This window comes from Pygocentrus nattereri, chromosome 19 (genome assembly GCF_015220715.1).
Source record: "Pygocentrus nattereri isolate fPygNat1 chromosome 19, fPygNat1.pri, whole genome shotgun sequence".
Lineage (NCBI taxonomy): Eukaryota > Metazoa > Chordata > Actinopteri > Characiformes > Serrasalmidae > Pygocentrus > Pygocentrus nattereri.
In genome coordinates this window covers 10,507,992-10,528,620 of record NC_051229.1, presented here as the reverse complement: position 1 = coordinate 10,528,620, position 20,629 = coordinate 10,507,992, and the positions used below count along the sequence as shown (strand labels likewise).

General features: G+C 37.4%; 1 protein-coding gene across 2 annotated transcripts in view; it reads left to right on the top strand.

Annotated features, from left to right (window-relative positions):
• LOC108433072 (NACHT, LRR and PYD domains-containing protein 4E) overlaps positions 1-20,154 on the top strand; it is a 40,540-nt gene extending 20,386 nt beyond the window's left edge. Inside the window, exons 1-13 of one of the 2 annotated variants that reach the window (XM_017707374.2) lie at positions 8,659-8,791; positions 9,014-9,048; positions 11,134-11,178; positions 14,939-15,007; positions 15,118-15,198; positions 15,561-15,641; positions 15,729-15,872; positions 16,718-16,876; positions 17,128-17,205; positions 17,923-18,066; positions 18,516-18,671; positions 19,029-19,124; positions 19,298-20,154. In XM_017707374.2, coding sequence (XP_017562863.1) covers positions 9,017-9,048; positions 11,134-11,178; positions 14,939-15,007; positions 15,118-15,198; positions 15,561-15,641; positions 15,729-15,872; positions 16,718-16,876; positions 17,128-17,205; positions 17,923-18,066; positions 18,516-18,671; positions 19,029-19,124; positions 19,298-19,514 — 1,302 coding nt within the window. In that variant the 5' untranslated portion in view covers positions 8,659-8,791; positions 9,014-9,016 and the 3' untranslated portion in view covers positions 19,515-20,154. Of the gene's footprint in view, positions 1-460; positions 536-1,749; positions 1,798-2,035; positions 2,180-5,363; positions 5,499-5,581; positions 5,639-5,941; positions 6,011-8,647; positions 8,792-9,013; positions 9,049-11,116; positions 11,179-14,938; positions 15,008-15,117; positions 15,199-15,560; positions 15,642-15,728; positions 15,873-16,717; positions 16,877-17,127; positions 17,206-17,922; positions 18,067-18,515; positions 18,672-19,028; positions 19,125-19,297 lie in introns of those variants that run through there. The other variant, XM_037530839.1, reaches the window with a different exon arrangement.
• Positions 20,155-20,629: the final 475 nt, after the last annotated feature.

The window sequence follows — 20,629 nt, the reverse complement described above, 5'->3', positions numbered from 1 at the left end:
TGGCGTGGTTGTTGGTGCCAGATGGGCTGGTCTGAGTGTTTCAGAAACTGCTGATCTACTGGGATTTTCACACACAACCATCTCTAGGGTTTACAGAGAATGGCCCAAAAAAGAGAAAATATTCAGTGAGTGGCAGTTGTGTGGAAGAAAAAGCCTTGTTGATGTGAGAGGTCAGAGGAGAATGGGCAGACTGGTTCAAGATGATAGAAAGGCAACAGTAACTCAAATAACCAACCAAAATCTCTGAGGAACGTTCCCAACACCTTGTTGAAAGTATGCCACGAAGAATTAAGGCAGTACTGAAGGCAAAAGTGGGTCCAACCTTTTACTGTACCTAATAAAGTGGCCGGTGAGTGTAGAATCATATGCAAAGGTTTTGGCCCCTGGTAAAATTACACATTTTGTTGCTTTCCTAAGTGATTTTCTGAGTGGACATTTTACTGTTTTCTCTCATTGACAGGTTTGCTGTGGACAGTCTCAAGGGCATGGGTGAAGAGGACATCTGCTCTTTGTTGTTGAGCATACGCAATGGACAGTGAGAAGACCTTTTTTTATGATCTTCTTGTTATGTCATTGTGGCTATGTGAGAGGAGAAGTGATGAAAAATGTCTGGCTGTGTGGAGCTGCTATATGAGTAAACAAGTGAATGGATTAGTCATGTGACAGAACATGCTATCTTAGCAGAGCTTTGGAAAGGCTAACAGCTATCTTATATATATATATATATATATATATATATATATATATATATATATATATATATATATATATATATATAGGAATATAAATAGGCAACATAGGAAACATTGATGTCTCTTTACAACGCTTATATAAAATGTATTCTGTACATGATTTTGTGTAGAATTTGAGTATTTAAATGTTGCTCTGATGACTTGAGCATTGTAGTATTATATTCAGTGCTGGTTCCTCCTATATGCAAACAGCATCGCATGATGCTTCTTCTAGATTCAAGTGTCTTTTCAAAAACTTGCTTATATATTCCACCATTTCAAACTGCCATTTCAAAATGGATTGGGCATCAAAGTGTCTGAAATGGTGGCACAGGATCAGAAAACTATATACTATTAATTAGCAGTCCAGTATTTTAAGATAGGAGCTTTTAGGGCACTAGCTTTGTGATGGATTTACTGTGACCTGCTATTCAAATGAGGCAATAATTTTAGCTTTTAATAATATTTTTTCTTTCCTTAGTGTGCTTTATTAAACATTACCTTATTGCATATAGTTGTATGTAGAATTTTTTAAATTCCTGGTTAAATTGCATATTTTGTTGATGTGCTAAATTTAATGCACTGTTATATTTGCTTTGAATTTAACATAACTGGGGAAAATTATAAATTTTCACACATTTTATTTTTTACAATGTGTTGAAGGGGAATTCCACAGAAATTTTTTTTTTAATTTCTGCATCATTAAATGGTTATTACAATTGTTCACAGTGGTGGTGATGGGAATCAGATGTCCTAAGCATTTAATTTCCTTAAAAAAGGTGCATTATAGAAAGTGGCTATATGAAATGATTATAAATAAGCTACCTGATGTCTGAGACATTGTTTTTGCAATCATTTGGAGATGAAGCATTAGTCGAAAATGTATTTTTAAAGCACATTCAAGGTGCAGTAGTACAATGCAGGATGTTCTAAGGCAAAATTGTACCCAAAAAAACTTTTTTTCCAGAAATACCACTATTTTTCTATTATTGTCAACTTTGACTATTTTGCCTTTCAGTTACGTGGAGAATCTTCTCCGTCTGGATTTAAAACCACATGTTTGCAGGTATGGAAAGAATATGATCATTTATTATCAAACATAGGGTTAAGTAGAACATTTGAAATAACAGGGCACAGCTAGGAAAGAAAAACCCACGCTGTAATTTTGTCATTACTCAGATTTAACTGGACATATTAGTAACCAACATAGAAAATAATATGTATACTAATACAAGCCTCTTGAGAAATTGTGATAAATTTACTTCAATTGAAGATTTTAAAATATTTTATTTTGAATGGATCAGTTTCAGTCCTCGCACAACCCAAAGCATGGAGTCTACACCAGTACTTCAGGAAATCTCACTTAGGTTTCCATTTATGAAAGGGGACCATGTGGACTGGGAGGATTTTCTCAGAAGGCTCAGCCAGTTGTGGAAATCACTAGAAAGGCAAGTGTGATGTGCTCAATGATATTTACAGCAGATTCTGATTCTCATTCACTTTCTAACCTAAGCTCAACCATATTTAACCAGTACAAGAAGCAAAACAAGTTATGGGTTTAAGGTACGTCTACGTAACTTCTCACTGCCCAGTTGTTTAAGTCCAAAAGTTAAAACTTAAATTTGAAGTACTTGTGAGACTTGCATACAAGTCATACATAAACCTTATGTATTTCAAAAGAGTTAATACTACCTGCTGTATTCAGAGCAAAAGTACTTAGATTGTTTAAATGCATTAAAGGACAGTATGCATTACAATTCATACAAACTCCAAACTGCAATAAACAGTATTTGCTGAGGCACATCAGAAAAAGTAGATAAATACAGCTCAGTATACTTTATGCTGACCAGCCACACTAAACCATAGTCAAAATACATGAAACTGGAACTGTCCTCCCTTATTATTTTATAGATAAAAACATTCAATTTTTTAGTAATATATTGACCGAATTATCGAACTTCAAATATCTGATCACCTTACTGGCAACTGAATTTAGTAATTTAAGCAAAGCATATGTATGCACAACATTCCTATAGGGGTGCAACTCTCCTACTAACCATCATTCATGTTGGCTAGCTAATGCTACCAGTTTAACATTACTCTGATGTCATGCTAATTTCACAAATCATGTACTCTTAACTGAAAAATCTTAGACTACTTCTTAAATATAGTGGAGATGGTGTGCTGCTGACTTCGACTGAAGATGTCATTGGGCGGTGGAAGGAATACTTTGAGGACCTTCTCAATCCCACCGACACGTTCTCCAGTGAGGAGGCTGAGTCTGGGGACATGGGAATAGGCTTGTCCATTACGGAGGCCGAAGTCGCTAAGGTAGTTAAGAAGCTCCTTGGTGGCAAGGCTCCAGGGGTGGATGAGATCCGCCCTGAGTTCCTCAAGGCTCTGGATGTTGTGGGGCTGTCTTGGCTGACACGCCTTTTCAACATTGCGTGGACATCTGGGGCGGTGCCACTGGATTGGCAGACTGGGGTGGTGGTGCCTCTTTTTAAAAAAGGGGACCGGAGGGTGTGTTCCAACTACAGGGGAATCACACTCCTCAGCCTCCCTGGCAAGGTCTATGCAGGGGTACTGGAGAAGAGAGTCCGGCTTATAGTCGAACCTCGGATCCAGGAGGAACAGTGCGGGTTCCGCCCTGGTCGTGGAACACTGGACCAACTCTTCACCCTCTCCAGGATTCTGGAGGGTTCATGGGAGTTTGCCCAACCAGTCCACATGTGCTTTGTGGATCTGGAGAAGGCATTCGACTGTGTTCCCCGGGGTATTCTGTGGGAGGTGCTTCGGGAGTACGGGGTACATGGCTCTTTGCTACGAGCCATTCAGGCCCTGTACAAACAAAGCTGGAGTTTGGTTCGCATAGCCGGCAGTAAGTCAGACTCGTTCCCAGTGAGAGTTGGACTCCGTCAGGGCTGCCCTTTGTCACCAATTCTATTCATAATTTTTATGGATAGAATTTCTAGGCGCAGTCAAGGGATGGAGGGTGTCCGGTTTGGTGACCTCAGGGTCACATCACTGCTGTTTGCAGATGATGTGGTCCTATTGGGGACATCAGGCCGCGAACTTCAGCTTTCGCTGGATCGGTTTGCAGCCGAGTGTGAAGCGGCTGGGATGAGAATCAGTACCTCTAAATCCGAGACCATGGTTCTCAGGCGGAAAAGGGTGGAGAGCCCTCTCTGGGTCGGGGATAGGCTCTTGCCTCAAGTGGATGAGTTCAAGTATCTCGGGGTCTTGTTCACGAGTGATGGTACAAGGGAGTGGGAGATTGACAGGCGGATTGGTGCTGGGTCAGCAGTGATGTGGGCTCTTTACCGGTCTGTTGTGGTAAAGAAAGAGCTGAGCCATAAGGCAAGGCTCTCGATTTACCGGTCGATCTACGTTCCCACCCTCACCTATGGTCATGAGCTTTGGGTAATGACCGAAAGAATAAGATCGCGAATACAAGCGGCCGAAATGAGTTTCCTCCGCAGGGTGTCTGGACTCTCCCTTAGAGATAGGGTGAGAAGTTCAGTCATCCGGGAGGGACTCGGAGTAGAGCCGCTGCTTCTTCACGTCGAGAGGAGCCAGCTGAGGTGGTTCGGGCATCTGGTTAGGATTCCTCCTGGACGCATCCCTCGGGAGGTGTCACAGGCGAGTCCACCTGGGAGGAGACCCCGGGGAAGACCCAGGACACGCTGGCGCGACTATATCGCCCAGCTGGCCTGGGAGCGCCTCGGAATCCCCCTTGGAGAGCTGGTGGAAGTGGCTGGGGAAAGGGAGGTCTGGGCTTCATTGCTTAGGATGCTGCCCCCGCGACCCGAACCCTGGACAAGCGGAAGATAATGGATGGATGGATGGATGGATGGATGGATACTTCTTAAATATGTACTGTGTTTTACAATATCTCATTCCTATTTTTTTATTTAATCTACCTATTGTAAGGATTTTATCATGGCTGCAGACCTAGCAAGGATGCTATCTAGCTAGTGTGCTGAGGACAGTAACTGAAGAACATGTGTGTTCACCTCAGAGTCCCCAAACGTCTCCAATAACACCAGAAAAAGTCGTTAGATTTGTCACTGGTCGTTATTTTTAAAAAAAGTCGTTAGATGGGTCTTAAAAATCATTAAATATACAGACAAAGTCGCTAAGTTGGCAACACTGCTATAAATGGATGTTAACGAATAAGTTTTTATACCAAAACCTTGTTTTGAATCTGTTTTAAAACAACAGTATTTGTAGCAATTTTATCTGACATCTTTGTAGCTTTAATAGCATAAACACTTTGTATATGAGGTTCCTATCAGTGCTACTGTGAACAGTTGAGACTCAACAAGTTTCTCTAGAATCGGCCATTTGACGACAAACCACTCTGTGGCTGTTAAAATATGTAACTATTTAATTATGCAGCAATTTAGTATATAAGTCTTATGTGTAATGTATAAATGGTAGGGGTACCAGCTGTCTCTAGATTGTAGTGATATTTCTGTGGTCAAACAATGCAGCCACTTTTGTGATGAGAAGTGTTCAGAAACATTGGTGTAGCTTTGAGTTTGTTTTCTTGGCCTTTCTATTTCTAACACTTAACATTTTTAATTTAAGATCTGAACTCTCCATAATTCACAGAATTTCATCTTGTAGATATCCACTGTTGTCTTTTCTCCGCTCTGTGCCTGATTTGACGGAGGTTATGCTGTGCTTGAGCAGTCTACATGAGATCTGGGCTGTCAGGATACTTTCCTTCCTCCAGGCCTGTCCAAGTCTACAATATTTGCAGTATGATTACCCTTTGTTTGTTGATATGTCATCTTGGTTTGTGTTCCTCTTAAAATGTAAAATTAGTGTTCACTGTTTGGCAGGGTGGAAGTGGACAATGGAAGTGAAAATCTGGGAATAGCCAGAGGAAACGTTTTAAGGTCAGATAGTAAAAAGTGGCTTACTTCTAGTGTGATAGCCATTATAAAAGGTACTTTTTTTATTGTTATGCCAACCTTAAAACTTGTACCTTTAAATTACTTATTGTATCCCCTTTCCCCCTCCCACTATCTTCACATATTTTTTTATTTATTTAGCTCTGCTTTTTATGACTGAATCTTGTAATGTTTTAACAGTACATTTGAAAACCTCATAATAAAACTTATTTTCTTTTTTTGTTATGTTCCATATTAATCCATTTAATGCATTAATAGTGAATTTGAAAACTGTTTTCTTTCTTTCAGGGAAGTATATGCAGTGAGGGAAGTTCTGTTCTTTCTAGGGTGCCATCATTTGGACTGGCGTAAATCAGGGTATGTATTAAAAACTGCTGAGCTGCCTTTCTCTGATGTGCCACCTAGTATTAAACCACTATTTCTAAAGGTTTGGTTGCTCATAATATATTAAAGACAGTAGTACTGCTGTTTCAATTATACATTGAACTAACATTCAGCATGTGCTGTTCTTTGTGAGTAAAAAAGTCTTAGAGACAACATCTTAAGACTTCCTGCAAATCCACTCCTCACTCCGGGTGAGGTTCCAATCCCTGTTCTACAGCACTATCCACTACCCACTCTACACCACTCATATACTTTACTGCCAAATCATCACATGTAGGCTTTGTTTTATTATTATTATTTTTATACTTAATGAAGAACTTTAATTTTCCTGAGCTTATTGATAGCTCAGATATTTCGGTGCATCGTGTTCCATGTGTCAGACATGAGTCAGGCCTGTGACACAGTCCTGTTCGAACTGCAAAATTATTTACATTTTCTGTTCTTATTAGCCCATTTCACCCTGAGAAGCACTACAGTCCCCAGCATGCACTGTAATATAGTGTGCCTTCTGACCCCCTTCCCCAGCGACAATCTATGGGTCAGAGGTGACACAAAAAGAAAAGATGATTGGTGTCTAGTTCAAGCAAATAGACAGTTTAAAAAAAAAACCTAAAACAATGTGTTTTTTATTTAGAATTATTTGTGAATACACTGTGTGCACAATTATTAGGCAAGTGAGTATTTTGACCATATCATTTTTAGGCATATTTTCTAACTCCAAGCTGGATAAACTTGAATGCTTAATGGATTTAAGCATAGCAGGTGATGTGTATCTGTGTAATGAGGGAGGGTGTGGCCTAAGGAGATCAAAACCCTATATCAAGGTGTGCATAATTATTAGGCAGCTTTTTTCTTTAGGCAAAATGGGCCAAAAAAGAGATTGAACTGACTCTGAACAGTTAAAAATTACCAAAAGGGATGTAGAACTCTTGAAATTGCTAAGATATTGGGGCGTGATCACAGAACAAATCAACAGGGTCGCAAGAAACGTGCTGGGAAAAAAAGACGCAAATTAACTGCCAAGGATTTGAGAAGAATCAAGCGTGAAGCTACCAGGAACCCATTATCTTCCAGTTCTGTCATATTGCAGAACTGCAACCTAGCTGGAGTATCAAGAAGTACAAGATGTTCAGCGCTCAGAGACATGGCCAAGGTAAGGAAGGCTGAAACCCGACCACCACTGAACAAGACACATAAGCTGAAGTGTCTAGACTGGTCCAAGAAGAATCTGAAGATAGATTTTTCAAAGGTTTTATGGACTGATTAAATGAGAGTGACTCTTGACGGACCAGATGGATGGACCCGTGGCTGGATCAGTAACGGGCACAGAGCTCCACTTCGAGTCAGACGTCAGCAAGGTGGAGGTGGGGTACTGGTATGGGCTGGTATTATTAAAGATGAGCTGGTTGGACCTTTTCGGGTTGAAGATGGGCTCAAAATCAACGTCCCAAGCCTACTGCCAGTTTTTAGAAGACACTTTCTTTAAGCAGTTGTACAGGAAGAATCTGCGTCTTTCAAAAAGACGATGATTTTTATGCAGGACAATGCTCCATCACATGCATCCAAGTACTCCTCTGCATGGCTCGCCAGTAAAGGCGTTAAAGATGAAAAACCTATGACATGGCCCCCTTCCTCACCTGACCTGAACCCAATTGAGAACTTGTGGGTAATTCTTAAACGGGAGATTTACAGTGAAGGAAAACAGTACACCTCTCTGAACAGGGTCTGGGAGGCTGTGGTTGCTGCTGCACAAAAAGTTGATCGACTCCATGAATGGAAGGCTTATCACTGTTATTGAAGAGAAGGGTGGCTATACTGGTCACCAATTTTTTTTTATTTCTCAGGAATGTTCATTGGAAAGCTTTGAGTTGTTTGTTTATAATTCTCACTTGAACAGATAAAAATTAAAAAGAGATGGGAAAATGTGTGTTTTTCATTTAGCTGCATAATAATTCTGCACCATTAAAGTTGCCCAATAAATGTGCACATATAGATATTCTCCTAAGAAAAACAAAACTTCACTTTTACTTTCTTAAACATTCATGTTTGAGGTTTATTAACATTTTGGATTAACCGAGAGCACTGTAGTTGGTCATTAATAAAAATAATCCTCAAAAATAAGACTTGCCTAATAATTGTGCACACAGTGTAGTTTAAGTTTTCAGTGTTTGTTGTTGCAGTTTCAGGCACGTTTTGAATGAACAATGGCCATTCGGTTCATGGCAAAATATTAGTAACAATTAAATAAAAACACAACTGGCCCACAGATTTGCGGAGAGATTTTTTAATATGGCCCTTTTAGTGGTTGAGTTTGACACCACTGTTTTAAACTCTGCAGGTGCATGATGAGTGTAAGTATTGTAGTCATAAAAGGGCACATTGCCTGTATTAACCAGCAGTACAAAACATCTGAAATATGCTGCTTATAAAGTAGATGGCATGATAAAAAATTTTTAGTATATTCTGACAGATTGTATCTTTCCTTCTAGGCTTGGGAAGGTTTAGTTCAAGGGAGAGGAGAACCAATCCTAAAGTGTGATATTACAGAATAGCTTCAAGATAAAAAGAAGTGTAAATAAATAAATTAATTAATATTTTCTTATTTTATAGGACATTTAATATACAGTACACACTGCCTGATCATGAAGTGGTCCCCTGTATTATCTTCTACATGGGAAACAGCCCAGAGATCTACAACGTAGACTGGAGACAATTCTTTGGATTTTACCATAAACTGAAATCCCTGACTGAGCAGTGAGTAGCATGTGTGGGTGTGGGTGTGGGTGTGGGTGTGGGTGTGGGTGTGGGTGTGTGTGGGTGTGGGTGTGTGAGACTAATTTTTCACATGTCAGTTGTCTAGAGTATGATCGGTCCGTGGATGCCCTGCTGTCAGTTGTGAACACTCTTCCTGGTCTTAGTGACCTGTATTTGGCATTAAGATTTTTGACGGTTGATGGTGCTTTCACTGTTGTTCAGCTTATGAAGACCTGTCCCAGGCTGCGTATTATTGAGTAAGTATCCATAATCTTTTTTGTTTGTTTGTTTAAATTTCCAGTTTGATTAAATTTGCAGGGCTACATGTACAGTTTTAAAGGCAAGTTCATTTTTGCATCCCATTTTGGACTGTATTGAACATATAAGAACCTATATTGAGTTTGGGCTGGTTTAAGTTTGCTTATTTGATGCCAATTTATGAAGACTGTGGCAGGGCATGTCATAGATTACCATGAAGAATTTTGGTTAATTCTTGCAACTACAAAAAAATTGTAAAGCTGTGGTACTTTTTTTACAATTTGCACTGATAGGTTTGGTCTATTTAAATAAATATAACACAGGGAGTAATACTTAATTTTACATAGATTAGTTTAGTGTTAATAAATTCCGTGTTGATTGCAGGGTGCACTCCTGTGTCAGAGTATGAAATGTTACATATTTAAAAACATCTTTATTAACACTGTGAGAAAAAAACTCATGCTGTTTTTAGGAAGCGTTTTTGCTTTTGCTTAAACCCTGTAAATACAACCCCATTTCCATAGAAGTTTGGACGCTGTGTGAAATGAAATAAAAACTAATTGCAATGATTTGCAAATCATTTAAACTGTATATTTAATTTAAAATATTGGAAAGGCAACATATCACATATTGAAAATGAGATTGTATTGTTTTTTGAAAAATATTTGCACATTTACAATTTGATGCCAACAACACATTCCAAAAAACTGACTGACAGGGCAACAAAAGGCTGGTGAAGTTGTGTTATGTTTAAAAAAAAAAACACCGCTTGGTTAATTGGCAGCAGTCTTGTGAGCTGATTGGGTATTAAAAAAAAGCATCCCAGAGAGGCTGATTTTTTTTCAGAAGTAAATATGGGTAGGGGTTCACTACTCTGTGAAAGACTTTACCATAAAATAGATCAACAATTCAAGAATAACATTTTTTTTCAAGAACTTTTGCTTTTCATCATCTTAAAATATTCAGAGAATCTGGAGAAATGTCTGTATGCAAGGGATCCAGTATTTGCTGGCCTTGATCTTTGGGCCCTCAGGGAGCACTGCATTAAAAACGGACAAGAATCTGTAGAGGAAGTCACTGCATGGGCTCAAACCCTTCTGAAAACATCTCTCTGTGAACACAGTTCATCGCTGGATCCACCAATGCAAGTTAAAACTTAAACACAAAGAAGAAAGCATATATAAACATATTCTAGAAATGCTGTCACCTTCTCTAGGCCTGAGCTCATTTAAAATGGACTGAGGGGAAGTGGAAAAGTGTCTTGTGGTCTGATGAATCAACACTAAATATTTTTTGGAAATCATGGACATTGTCATCTGCGCTAAAGACCACTCAGCTTGTTATCGGTGCGCAGTTCAAAAACCAGCATTGATAGTATAGGGGTGCATTAGTGCATATAACATGATTTGGCAACATATGCTGCTATCCAGATGACGTCTTTTTCAGGGAAGGCCTTGATTATTTCAGCACACAATGCTAAACCACATTCTGCATGTATTACATCATCGCTCCATATTACAGGAGTCCAGGTGCTAAACTGCACCTGCAGTCCAGACCTGTCACCACTGAAAACATTTGCTGCGTTATTAAAAAAAATGACAAAGGAGCCCAAACTGTTGAGCAGCTGAAATCTTATATCAACCAAGAATGGGGAAACCTTTCACTTTCAAAACTACAACAACTGGTCTCCTCAGTTCCCAAATGCTTACAGAGTGTTGTTAATAGAAGAGGTGATGAGCCACAGTGGTAAACATGCCTCCAACTTTTTTGGAATGTGTTGTTGGCAATAATTTAACATGGGCATAAATTGTTAAAAAAAAAAAACTAAAAAATTCTTAGTTTCAAAATTTGATATGTTGTCTATAGTTTTTGCCTTTAAAAGTGTCCCAGCGTTTTGGGAAATGGGTGTGTGTGTGTGTGTGTGTGTGTGTGTGTGTGTGTGTGTGTGTGTGTGTGTGTGTGTGTGTGTGTGTGTGTGTGTACGTAATCCCCCAAACCCTTGATTGACATTAAATAAACATTATTTATTGATTGTAATATGAGCTTTAATTGTTTTGACTTGCTGAGATTGTGTTCTGATCTAGTGTTTCAGTACCGAGTCAGCCAACAATGAATTTCACCGACAGCAGGTGGGACTTCACAAAACCATCTATTGCACTATGCATGAAACTGTGGATGTACATGTGTAGAAATATGTGGATTCATTGCTATAAATGCCACAAGTTTAAGACTGGAGAAGCCAAACAACACTGTCAGGGGAAAAAAAAAAAGAACTACATTCTAATATTACTGGACACAGTAAGTGTTGGTAATGTATAGGCCAGCAAGGTAATGTTCACAGAGGTGTTTTAAAAGTTGTCACCTTTCCAAAAGTGAAGTAGCAAAACTTCTAGTTTTAGACAAACAAAAAAAAATTAAACAAAAAAAGAAAAAAAACACAGCCGGCTAGGTGACAATGCAACTAGGCCACTGACCGAGTAAAACTACCTTTCAATCCATGCTAAAAACATGCCTCTGTAATCCTATTCAGAAGTTTTTGTGATTTTTCGTTTGGTTCAGTGTCATACTGAATACATGAAATACGTACATATTTAATATTTGTGTATCCCAAAACAAAACAATGATCATAAACTTTACTTGATTTAAAATTATTGAGCCAATCAGGGTGCTGATGCTTGGTCAAAAATACCTTTTGTGATCCATGTTCCAAAACGAAAAGCGCATCTTCGCTATTATTTTATAGCTTTACCGTTATTGGCAGCAGCTTGTGGTGCAAGAACTAAAGAACAGTCTGTAAGGAGTGAAATGTTAAAACAGGCAGATTATGTGGACTTTACAGTGCTGACGTGCACTGAGAAAAGCAGCATCTGATGTTGAATGCATTGCCATCAGCAACGAACTGAAGCAGGGGTTCACACTTCGAAACAGACTGAATTAAAGAAACAGTTATGTAGGTCTGCAATAAAACAAGGTAAGTGTGACAGTGACCTTTGTATAGCAAAGTAGCAGTAAGAAATATTAAAACTGGCATTTAGTAAATTCAATGTGTGACCCATTGGTTTGTGTATCACAGGAAAAAAAATCATATTAGCTGCGAGTGCTAAACAACAACAAAATTAAACTGAAATCTAACAAGCAAGACAACATGACTACAAAATAACCTTCAACTAAGTTTGGCAAAGAAATTATACTTACAGCAAACATTGAGACACGTTGTTGTTGTTGACTATACTTGCTTGCAGTGCATATATCCACTTCAAATCTTCACACATTTTTTGGTGTTTTTCTTTTTTACTTTATGCTTAACAACAATGAACAATTAGGTATACAAACATAGGCTTAAAAAATGATCGTAGGAAAAAAAAATATTCAGACACCACAGATTAATAACATGACTTTGCTGCGAAGCTGTTGTTGGCAGTTACAGCTTTGTGTATGTAGGTCTGTGGTAAAAGGTATTTATTTTTTGCAGCATTGTGGTAAAATGTTTGCCTTTTTCTCATGGCTCACCATCTTAAATTCCCAAGGTCACAAGGACCCCCCGATGGAATTTCAAAATCATCCATACATTTTCAGGAGAATTCAAGTCGAGAGGATGGCTAGGCCATGCGACATCTTTACCTTTTTTATTTTTTAGAAACCAGTCTTGAATTACTTTGGTTGTACGTTTGGGGCTGTTGTCTTGTTGAAACCTCTGTCATCATCTTGGATTTCTTGGCCGATGAGATTAGAGGAGAATTTAATATGACCTGGTTCATAGCACCATTCATGTTTTTTTTTTTTTTTGTTTTTTTTTCTTCTTCTTCTTTCAGTGACATATAATGTCCCAGTACCAAGTTAGTCTGAGAGAAATCTTGCAAGGTGCACCTGTGTGGAGATGATTAGTTGTGGGCCTATGAACTTTTCAGTTGTGTATTATAAAACCAGTTTTACTGACAGGCAGATTTACGTTCTATGATATGGCTCTATACCTTTTTTTTATTTGAATGTTATCTCTGACAGTGGTAACCTTTTATAATGACACCACATGCAAGGTGCTCAAGAATATGCTAATTATATATTAATACAGTGTCTGAATACCCCCCCCCCATTAGTTTCAGTTTTTAAACATAATGTAGCATTCACCACTATTTTTTACAGCTTTTGCACAAATCTTGGCATTTTATTTTCTATAGCTACACCATACATAAGCCAGATTTTAAGCTGATCAGCTTGCTCACTACCCTTCTCGCATCTCCTCTCTCAGCTCTCTGCTTACACACATGTACCACATGGCTCCCACCCACAATAAGAGTCCTTAGCATAAAAACCCAGTGAATAAGTACTTGTGGACAAATAACCTAAAATTATTACGTAAAGGAGTTTAAGTCAAAATGTGTTACATGTGTATATTTGAAATTAATATATGCACTGCAGGTATATTAAATAGCAATGAGGTAGCCTAATAATGAAATTTATGATATGAAGTTGTAATTAAGGATCTGTTGCAACTCAAAAAGAGCAGCATAAAACCTATTCTTACTAGATTTTGTAAATACTGGGACATGTGCTAAAGGGGAGGATCTCGAAGACCAGGAATAACGTGGAGGAAAGACATCAAATTTATTTCCCCTTTCCTAATCAGAGCAGTTAAAGTAAATATTCATTATCATATAGTTTCAATGACGGTGTAGTAGTTTTACCATTGCTGGTTCATGAGGAATCTGGCCACTCCCTATTTCTCCCCTTTTATCAAAATCAGCAGAAGGGTGCCTGTGAGTGAGTCCTCAATGAATGGGAGTAGCTAAAAATAAAGTTAAAATAGTTTTTAATTAAATGTTCTAAAACGTTCACCCAGAACGTTTCTTTCATTTTAGAAAGTAGACGGATGTATTTCACTAAAAAAACAAATAAATCTTACCTATATATTTCCTTTTTTTCTACAGCAAATGTTTCGGCAGCAGGAGGAAGGCATTACTGATAGAGAGTGATGATTGATTGGCGAGTGGAGCAGCTCATTGGCTGTCCGTGCTTATAGATGTCAAGGACATACATGAGGCGCTGTTTTAAACTCCTATATCTCAACTTTAAAAGCTCTTAAAATATAATTGTGGTTTTAAAGTGTTTTATGCTGTTCTGTGTCCAGGAAATTATTGCATTCTTTTACATTAAAAATGTTTAAGCATTTAAAAAGTACAATTTTGCTCAAATGCTCCATATCAACTCATTCATTTTGGACTCACTTGGGAGAGCGCCCTCTAGTGTTTGAGAAAACCAGAAGACACTGCAGAGTGTGAATTCTCCTCTCTACAAGTGCTCTAGTTTTATTTGATATAGTTGTATTTAAAAAAAAAAACGGAACACCCTTAGTCAAACAACGCCCTCCGTAGGGAACAAATTTCCATATTCAAGTTTTCTGATGATTTTACGACACAATTTCTTATAATTTTTGGTAAGTTTAACACATTGGGGGGAAAAAACATAAAGTATAAAATGTGCCATAACTTTTTATATTCTGGGTTTTTTGCTAATGAAAATGAAGAAAGAAAGGAAAAGGCTATCTGTTGAAAGACAAATCGCTAGGTCTTATTCCACGTTTGATTATTTGTTACATTGTTACCCCAGAATGTTTTAGAAAAATAGCCTCACTTTCATCCTTTCCATACATGTTATTGTTCTTTTCCAAGTAGACTAAGACAGAACATGTTGTTGCAAGACAATTTCTAAGGATCTAATTGTTTTAGATGTTGTAATAGGCATTCTTATATTATAACATTAATCAGACACAGTGTTAGGATTCTTTATTCGTCTATCACAGGGCATTAGACATGGCATTAAGCTAGATGATAAAAAAATAAATTGGCTTTTTCTCTGTCACAAAGTCCTGTTTTGCATTTTCCCTCTGGACAGGAAGAGTTACAATGAAACAAACAGCGTCTCCTCAGATCACAGTGACTCAAGTGGATTGACAGACGTCAGGTACAAAAGTACCCTTTACCTCAGAATCCAACCGTAACATGTTGCTATTTTAGATCCGTTATAAATGTTTACATCTGTTATACGTTGAGTATAAGTCTGTGTAATTGCAGTGATGATGACACTGATTGGGATGGTGCATCCTATCCAACAGACAGCAGGATGCCATTCAAAGGGACAACTCACACATTACAGTAATTATACTTGAACTTCAAAATGTTCATGTTTTTTCCTACATCATTGGGCTTATATGTAAAATTTATATGTAAAATTAACCTTGAAAAGTAAGAACATGCAGGTTAAAAACAGTATTGAAACAAGTTATTTTCAAAGTACAATTTAGGATTTGAGAAGCTGCTTCCTTAATTCCTATTCCTTAATAGATACTATTATATTTGCATAGCACCAAGATTACTATGTTATGTGACATATTTACAAAGCTCTGTGAATTTTAATTTTAGCAGTTCCTCACTTTTTAGTGAGATTTTTAAAAATAATTAAATCATTCACAAACTATAGAAGTGATTGAATCTAACTAGTTTGTTTTGAATTATAGAGTTGCTGAAGAGAGAGAACATTATGAACTGGATCTCTGCTCTGAGCTAAAAGTGAGAAGGAATGCCAGGAATGAATTCAAGTGAGGATGTTTCTTTCTGTTGTTGTGCATTAATTTTTATCATGCAATTCAAAAGCTTTTTTTAACATATCTTTTGCTTGATTTCAGGTTGTCTTTGAGATGTAATTCCTCCAATCCTGATACGAAGGCTGTTCTTGCATACATTTCACTCATCCTGACTAAATACACAGAGAAAATTAACTGGAAAAGCTTCTTTCAGTCATACTATGACACAAAGGGCTTAACTGAGAGGTGAGGACACACAGTTAAGTTTATTATGTTTCCTATTTGTAAAGTGGTAAAAACTTGCCTTAAGTACTGTGAATAAGTTCTGACATTCCCTACAGAAATGTTTCTCATCCAAAGCGTCCGAATCACCACTGACATTATAAAATGTTCTTCCGTAATACAGTCTGGATAACTATGCCACTCCCAAAACAGCTGAATTCCATGGTGGAATTTTTGTATCCATCACTAATATACAAATGGGGACCTTTTGTTAAGATGTTACAATGAGATCTGTTAACTGACTGGCAAATAAATTGACCAGACCCAGAAGTTTCAACTTCTATTAAAACTTTTGATAGATTCATGCTTCTTTTGCCAAATTCTGAGCTTTCTATCAATAGGCTGCGGAATAAACCTGGACTCATCCATCCAGGCAGATCTGCAGATATGCTTTTTTTGTTTAACCCATGTTAGGTACATGCTAGAACAAGCATGCCCTATGCCAAGTGCCATGCCATGTTCACAGTCAAAAAGGTCACTTGTTTTGCGTATTAGAGCATTCAGATAAACACTTAACTGTCGAAATAACTCCCTCATGGTGTACATTAACCAATAAATATTGGGCACTTTAACATGAATGGCATCTGCACACCATTTTCTGAACCTCCGTGTTTTTATTTCACTGCATTTCATGCCAAATTGTCTGTTACACAATAAAAGACTCATTTCATGGTCCATGATGCGATTTTCACAGCTGGTAGCACATTAGTTGTTTGATCATTACTGTGAAAGTAACTATTGCTCCAGAATGTTTATATTTTCACTTCTAAACTAACTAACTAACTTCTAAAAAAAAAAAAATGTACTAGCTCCACAGATTTTCCTAAAAAGGTGAACACCCTGCTGTGTTTCCTGTACTGTGTGCCTGGTCTGAAGGAGGTGGAATTGGGCATACATCATTTAACTGAAACCTGGGCTTTCTACATCCTTTATCTCTGTCAAGATATCAATAGTCTTTGTAATATCTGGTAAGAAAAAGTCCTGTTTTCCTTACACATTCAAGCACAAGTTTGTATGTTCATACATGAGTTAGTCAGCTCTCTCATGCTATTGCAGTCATAAAGTAGTTCAGTGATGGTGTTGTGGGCTCAGAGGCCATATTAGTAAATAATATTTTTTTTTCTATAAATTTGTTACTAAATGTCTTCAGAGAAAAAAGTTTCAATGAATCAAGTGTTTTTGTTACAGAATGTATTCCATTATGTATTCTTTGTAATAGTCTACTGCTCGAAAACGAGAATGATGAGGACAGTGCCTGCTCGTCTTTCACTGTTAAAAGAAACCACACAGACTCCACGTAAGCCTTTTAAATCAGTCTTTGTTTGTTGTGTTTGACCTAGCTAGTTAACTATCAAATTTACTGTGAAATTCCAAGCCAACTGTATTAACCCCAGAACAATTTTCAACTCTGGGGGGGGAAAAAATAATTTTTTGTCTTATTTTTTAGTTTTATAAAATTTTGGGTAACACTTCTGTTATAATGTTCATAAGGCTACATAATACCTACATAAGCTTGGCATTACAACTGACATAACCATACATAACTGTTATTAACTGCTTATTACAACAAGCGTCATCTGTCATAAAGGCTACTTTAGCTGACTTTGATCAAAATTGGCAAATGTAACCTTTATAAATAATGATTCTTATTGGAACAAGCATTTATAAACAGTTATGTAGGGTGGGTGGTTTATTCACGGGGAGGAATCAAAACTTGGAAAAGAACATTGTCACCTTGTGTGAGGGAATTAACTTTAACCAACTTTATTCAAGGAAATAACCCCTCCCCACCCGCCCAACCAGCACTGAACACCAAATGATTTATACACACATTATCTAAGCTGCTTATCCTCCTGGGTTGCATGGGGGCACTGAAGCCTTTCTCCTCGGTCATTGGCGGAGGGTATAGAAAACACTTTGGGCAGGCTGCTAATCCATCACAATGATTGGTTTACATTTTTTTCTAATTATCATATTTATGTCAGTCACTGGTCGTTTCCTGTGTTTTTTTAAGGGTCACTGTTAAAATCAGGAGTGTAAACTACACAGAAACCTCGCCATCATTCATTTCCCTCACGGTTCCACATTCTGTGATCCTGAACATCAGTGGACCTGACCTCCTTTACAGAATGCGATGTCTCAAATTTTTAAAGGAGAAGTAAGAGTAGTCTTTGTGTTTCTACTTACAGTTGTATGCAAAAGTCTGGCTGCCACTGGTCAAGTTAACATATTTTCTACAGAGAACACACTTGTGCACATGTTAATGCATGATTACTGTTTATTTGCTGAATTTGACATAATAAAAAATAAATAACAAAATGTGATCTATGTAAACATGATGGCACAATTTATATATTTTTGTTCACTTTGTTAAAAATGTTAAACTATGAAAAATGGCACCCCTAGCATTTGCAGAAAAAAGCTACTGTTCTTTGTAGAGGATTTGTTTTCATTCAGAAAATCAGCAAAACATTATTTGAACAGGCATGTTCAAATGTTTGTATATGAATGTATACAATGACTACCACACAGACGTCTTATATAAAGTTTAAATTGTTTCCTAAAATATTCCTTATAACACATTTTTTTTCCTTTTTTTTTTTTTAGTTCCTATGACTATGAGGAGAAAATAAATAAGCTGATGTCTATCCTCCATGGTATTCCTGGTCTTCAGAAACTGAAACTGGAAATAGGGAACCTGAATGAACGCTGCGCTACCAGGATCCTCTCCTTTAGCACCTGTCCCAGTCTCAAAAAAATCTGGTAAGAATAGGTTTTATGCTGCTATCTTCATGCATGTGTCATGCGTGTGTAGAATGAATGCAACGGATCCTTTAATTACAACTTCATATCATAAATAGATGGTTATTAGGCCATCTCTTTCTGACTCACTACATTTGTGAGGTCTGAATTTTGTTACTTGTAATGAAGTGATTCTCAGTCCTGGTTCTGGTGGCCCTGCTTTGTTCCACATTTTTCTTTGTCAAACATCCAGATATTCCAGAAGTCAGGAAAGCTTTGTTAATGAGTTGATTAGGGAGTAGTACTCCAGAACCAGGAATAAGAAATACTAACATAATGTGTTGTAAAGACTAAAACTATAGCTGTCTTGTATTTCAGTGTGACTACCTTGCATGGACACATGTTAATGGAGGATGCAATCCTAAAAATAAAGAAGAAGTGGAAGCGTCGTGACTGCGTTGTGGTTCTGAAAGGGTTTGTTCTTTCTCCTTTTGATCTTATTGATATATTTCTAAACAAGTTCAATGTGCCAAAAAAAACCATACAGCACTGTTTAATGCTGATGATGACACTGAGTGGTGGTCAACTGTCTGAGGGCATGAATAGACATTAATACTAATATTAACGTTTCCTGTTTATCAATAAAGACTGAGATGCAGCAACTCAACCGCCCGATGCACAGAAGAAAACTGGACACCGCACACGCATCTCCAGTGCAACGCCATGGTGAAGCTATCGCTCTGTGGAGGCCGTTGTTCACAGCTGGATGGGTGTTACAAGACAGACAGCGAGAGTGAAGTAGATACTTATGATTACGGCTTTGACTATTATCATATGGAAACAGATGAACAGGAACCTGAATGAGTGGAAAAAAAGAGTAAGAAATGGAAGATTATTAAATATCAGACTTCTAATGAAATACGTTAGTGAAATAAATTAATTTCAGGATGACTACTAGTCTTTCTAATGGTACAAGTATGTGCTGATCTAATCTATGATGAGAAATGTGGGATCTAAATCTAATCTAATCTAAATGTGGGATCTGGGTCTAAAGAAAGATGAAGGTCCCAAAAAACAATCTCTTACCTACAAAATAAAAATAAGATTGAAACAATTTATTTTCTTTCGTTTTTTTTTTTTTTTTGCTCTATTTAAGCTTTTAATCTGGCTTTGTAAGATTACTTACTAAAATGTGGTAGAACTTTCAGTGGGGGTGTTTTATTGGCTTTGAGGAGAAAGGCTGTTAAAAATAAGGTATTAAAAATGAGAAATGCATATATAAATTGCTTAGTAAGTAAATAATTGTGTTGTCTTTTAAAATCATCTCTGTTGACTGAGCCTGCTTTAAACGGACCTCTGAAACAAGGTACAACATATATTAAAGCAGTGATAATGTGCTTAATATAACACTGTCTACACCCTCATAATCCTTAACATACATATAAAATGACCACATTGACTGAATTTATTGTATTTTTTTCTTGTAATGTATTAATAAAGTGGAAATGCCTAGCTGTGACCTTTTTTCTCTAACAGTGTATTCCTCTGGATTAAAGGCCCAAATCATATACATTCTAAAGTATGACATGTGACAAGGATGCCTTGATACAGTTGTATGCAATAGTTTAGGCTCCCAGCCAAATTACATATTTGTAGGTTGATTTTGAAGTAAACTTTTTTTTATGGAAACACTAATTCAGAGTTACTTCAGATGTGATTAAATGAAAAAATACATAATTTATGCATGTGTAAAGGCTACATTTGTACAAGTACAATATCACAGTTTTTTTATAACCAGCTGTCTCTGTTCTTGTTTTAGGAATTTTCACCCACTTTTCCCTAAGAATGCTCCTAATTCTTTGATATTCTTGAGCCATCTTGCATATACAACATGTTAAAATGCTGAAGTCAGGTGACTGTGAGGGCCATTTCAAATGCTTCCATTTGCATGTCTGCAAGTAAGTTTATGGTAGATTTTG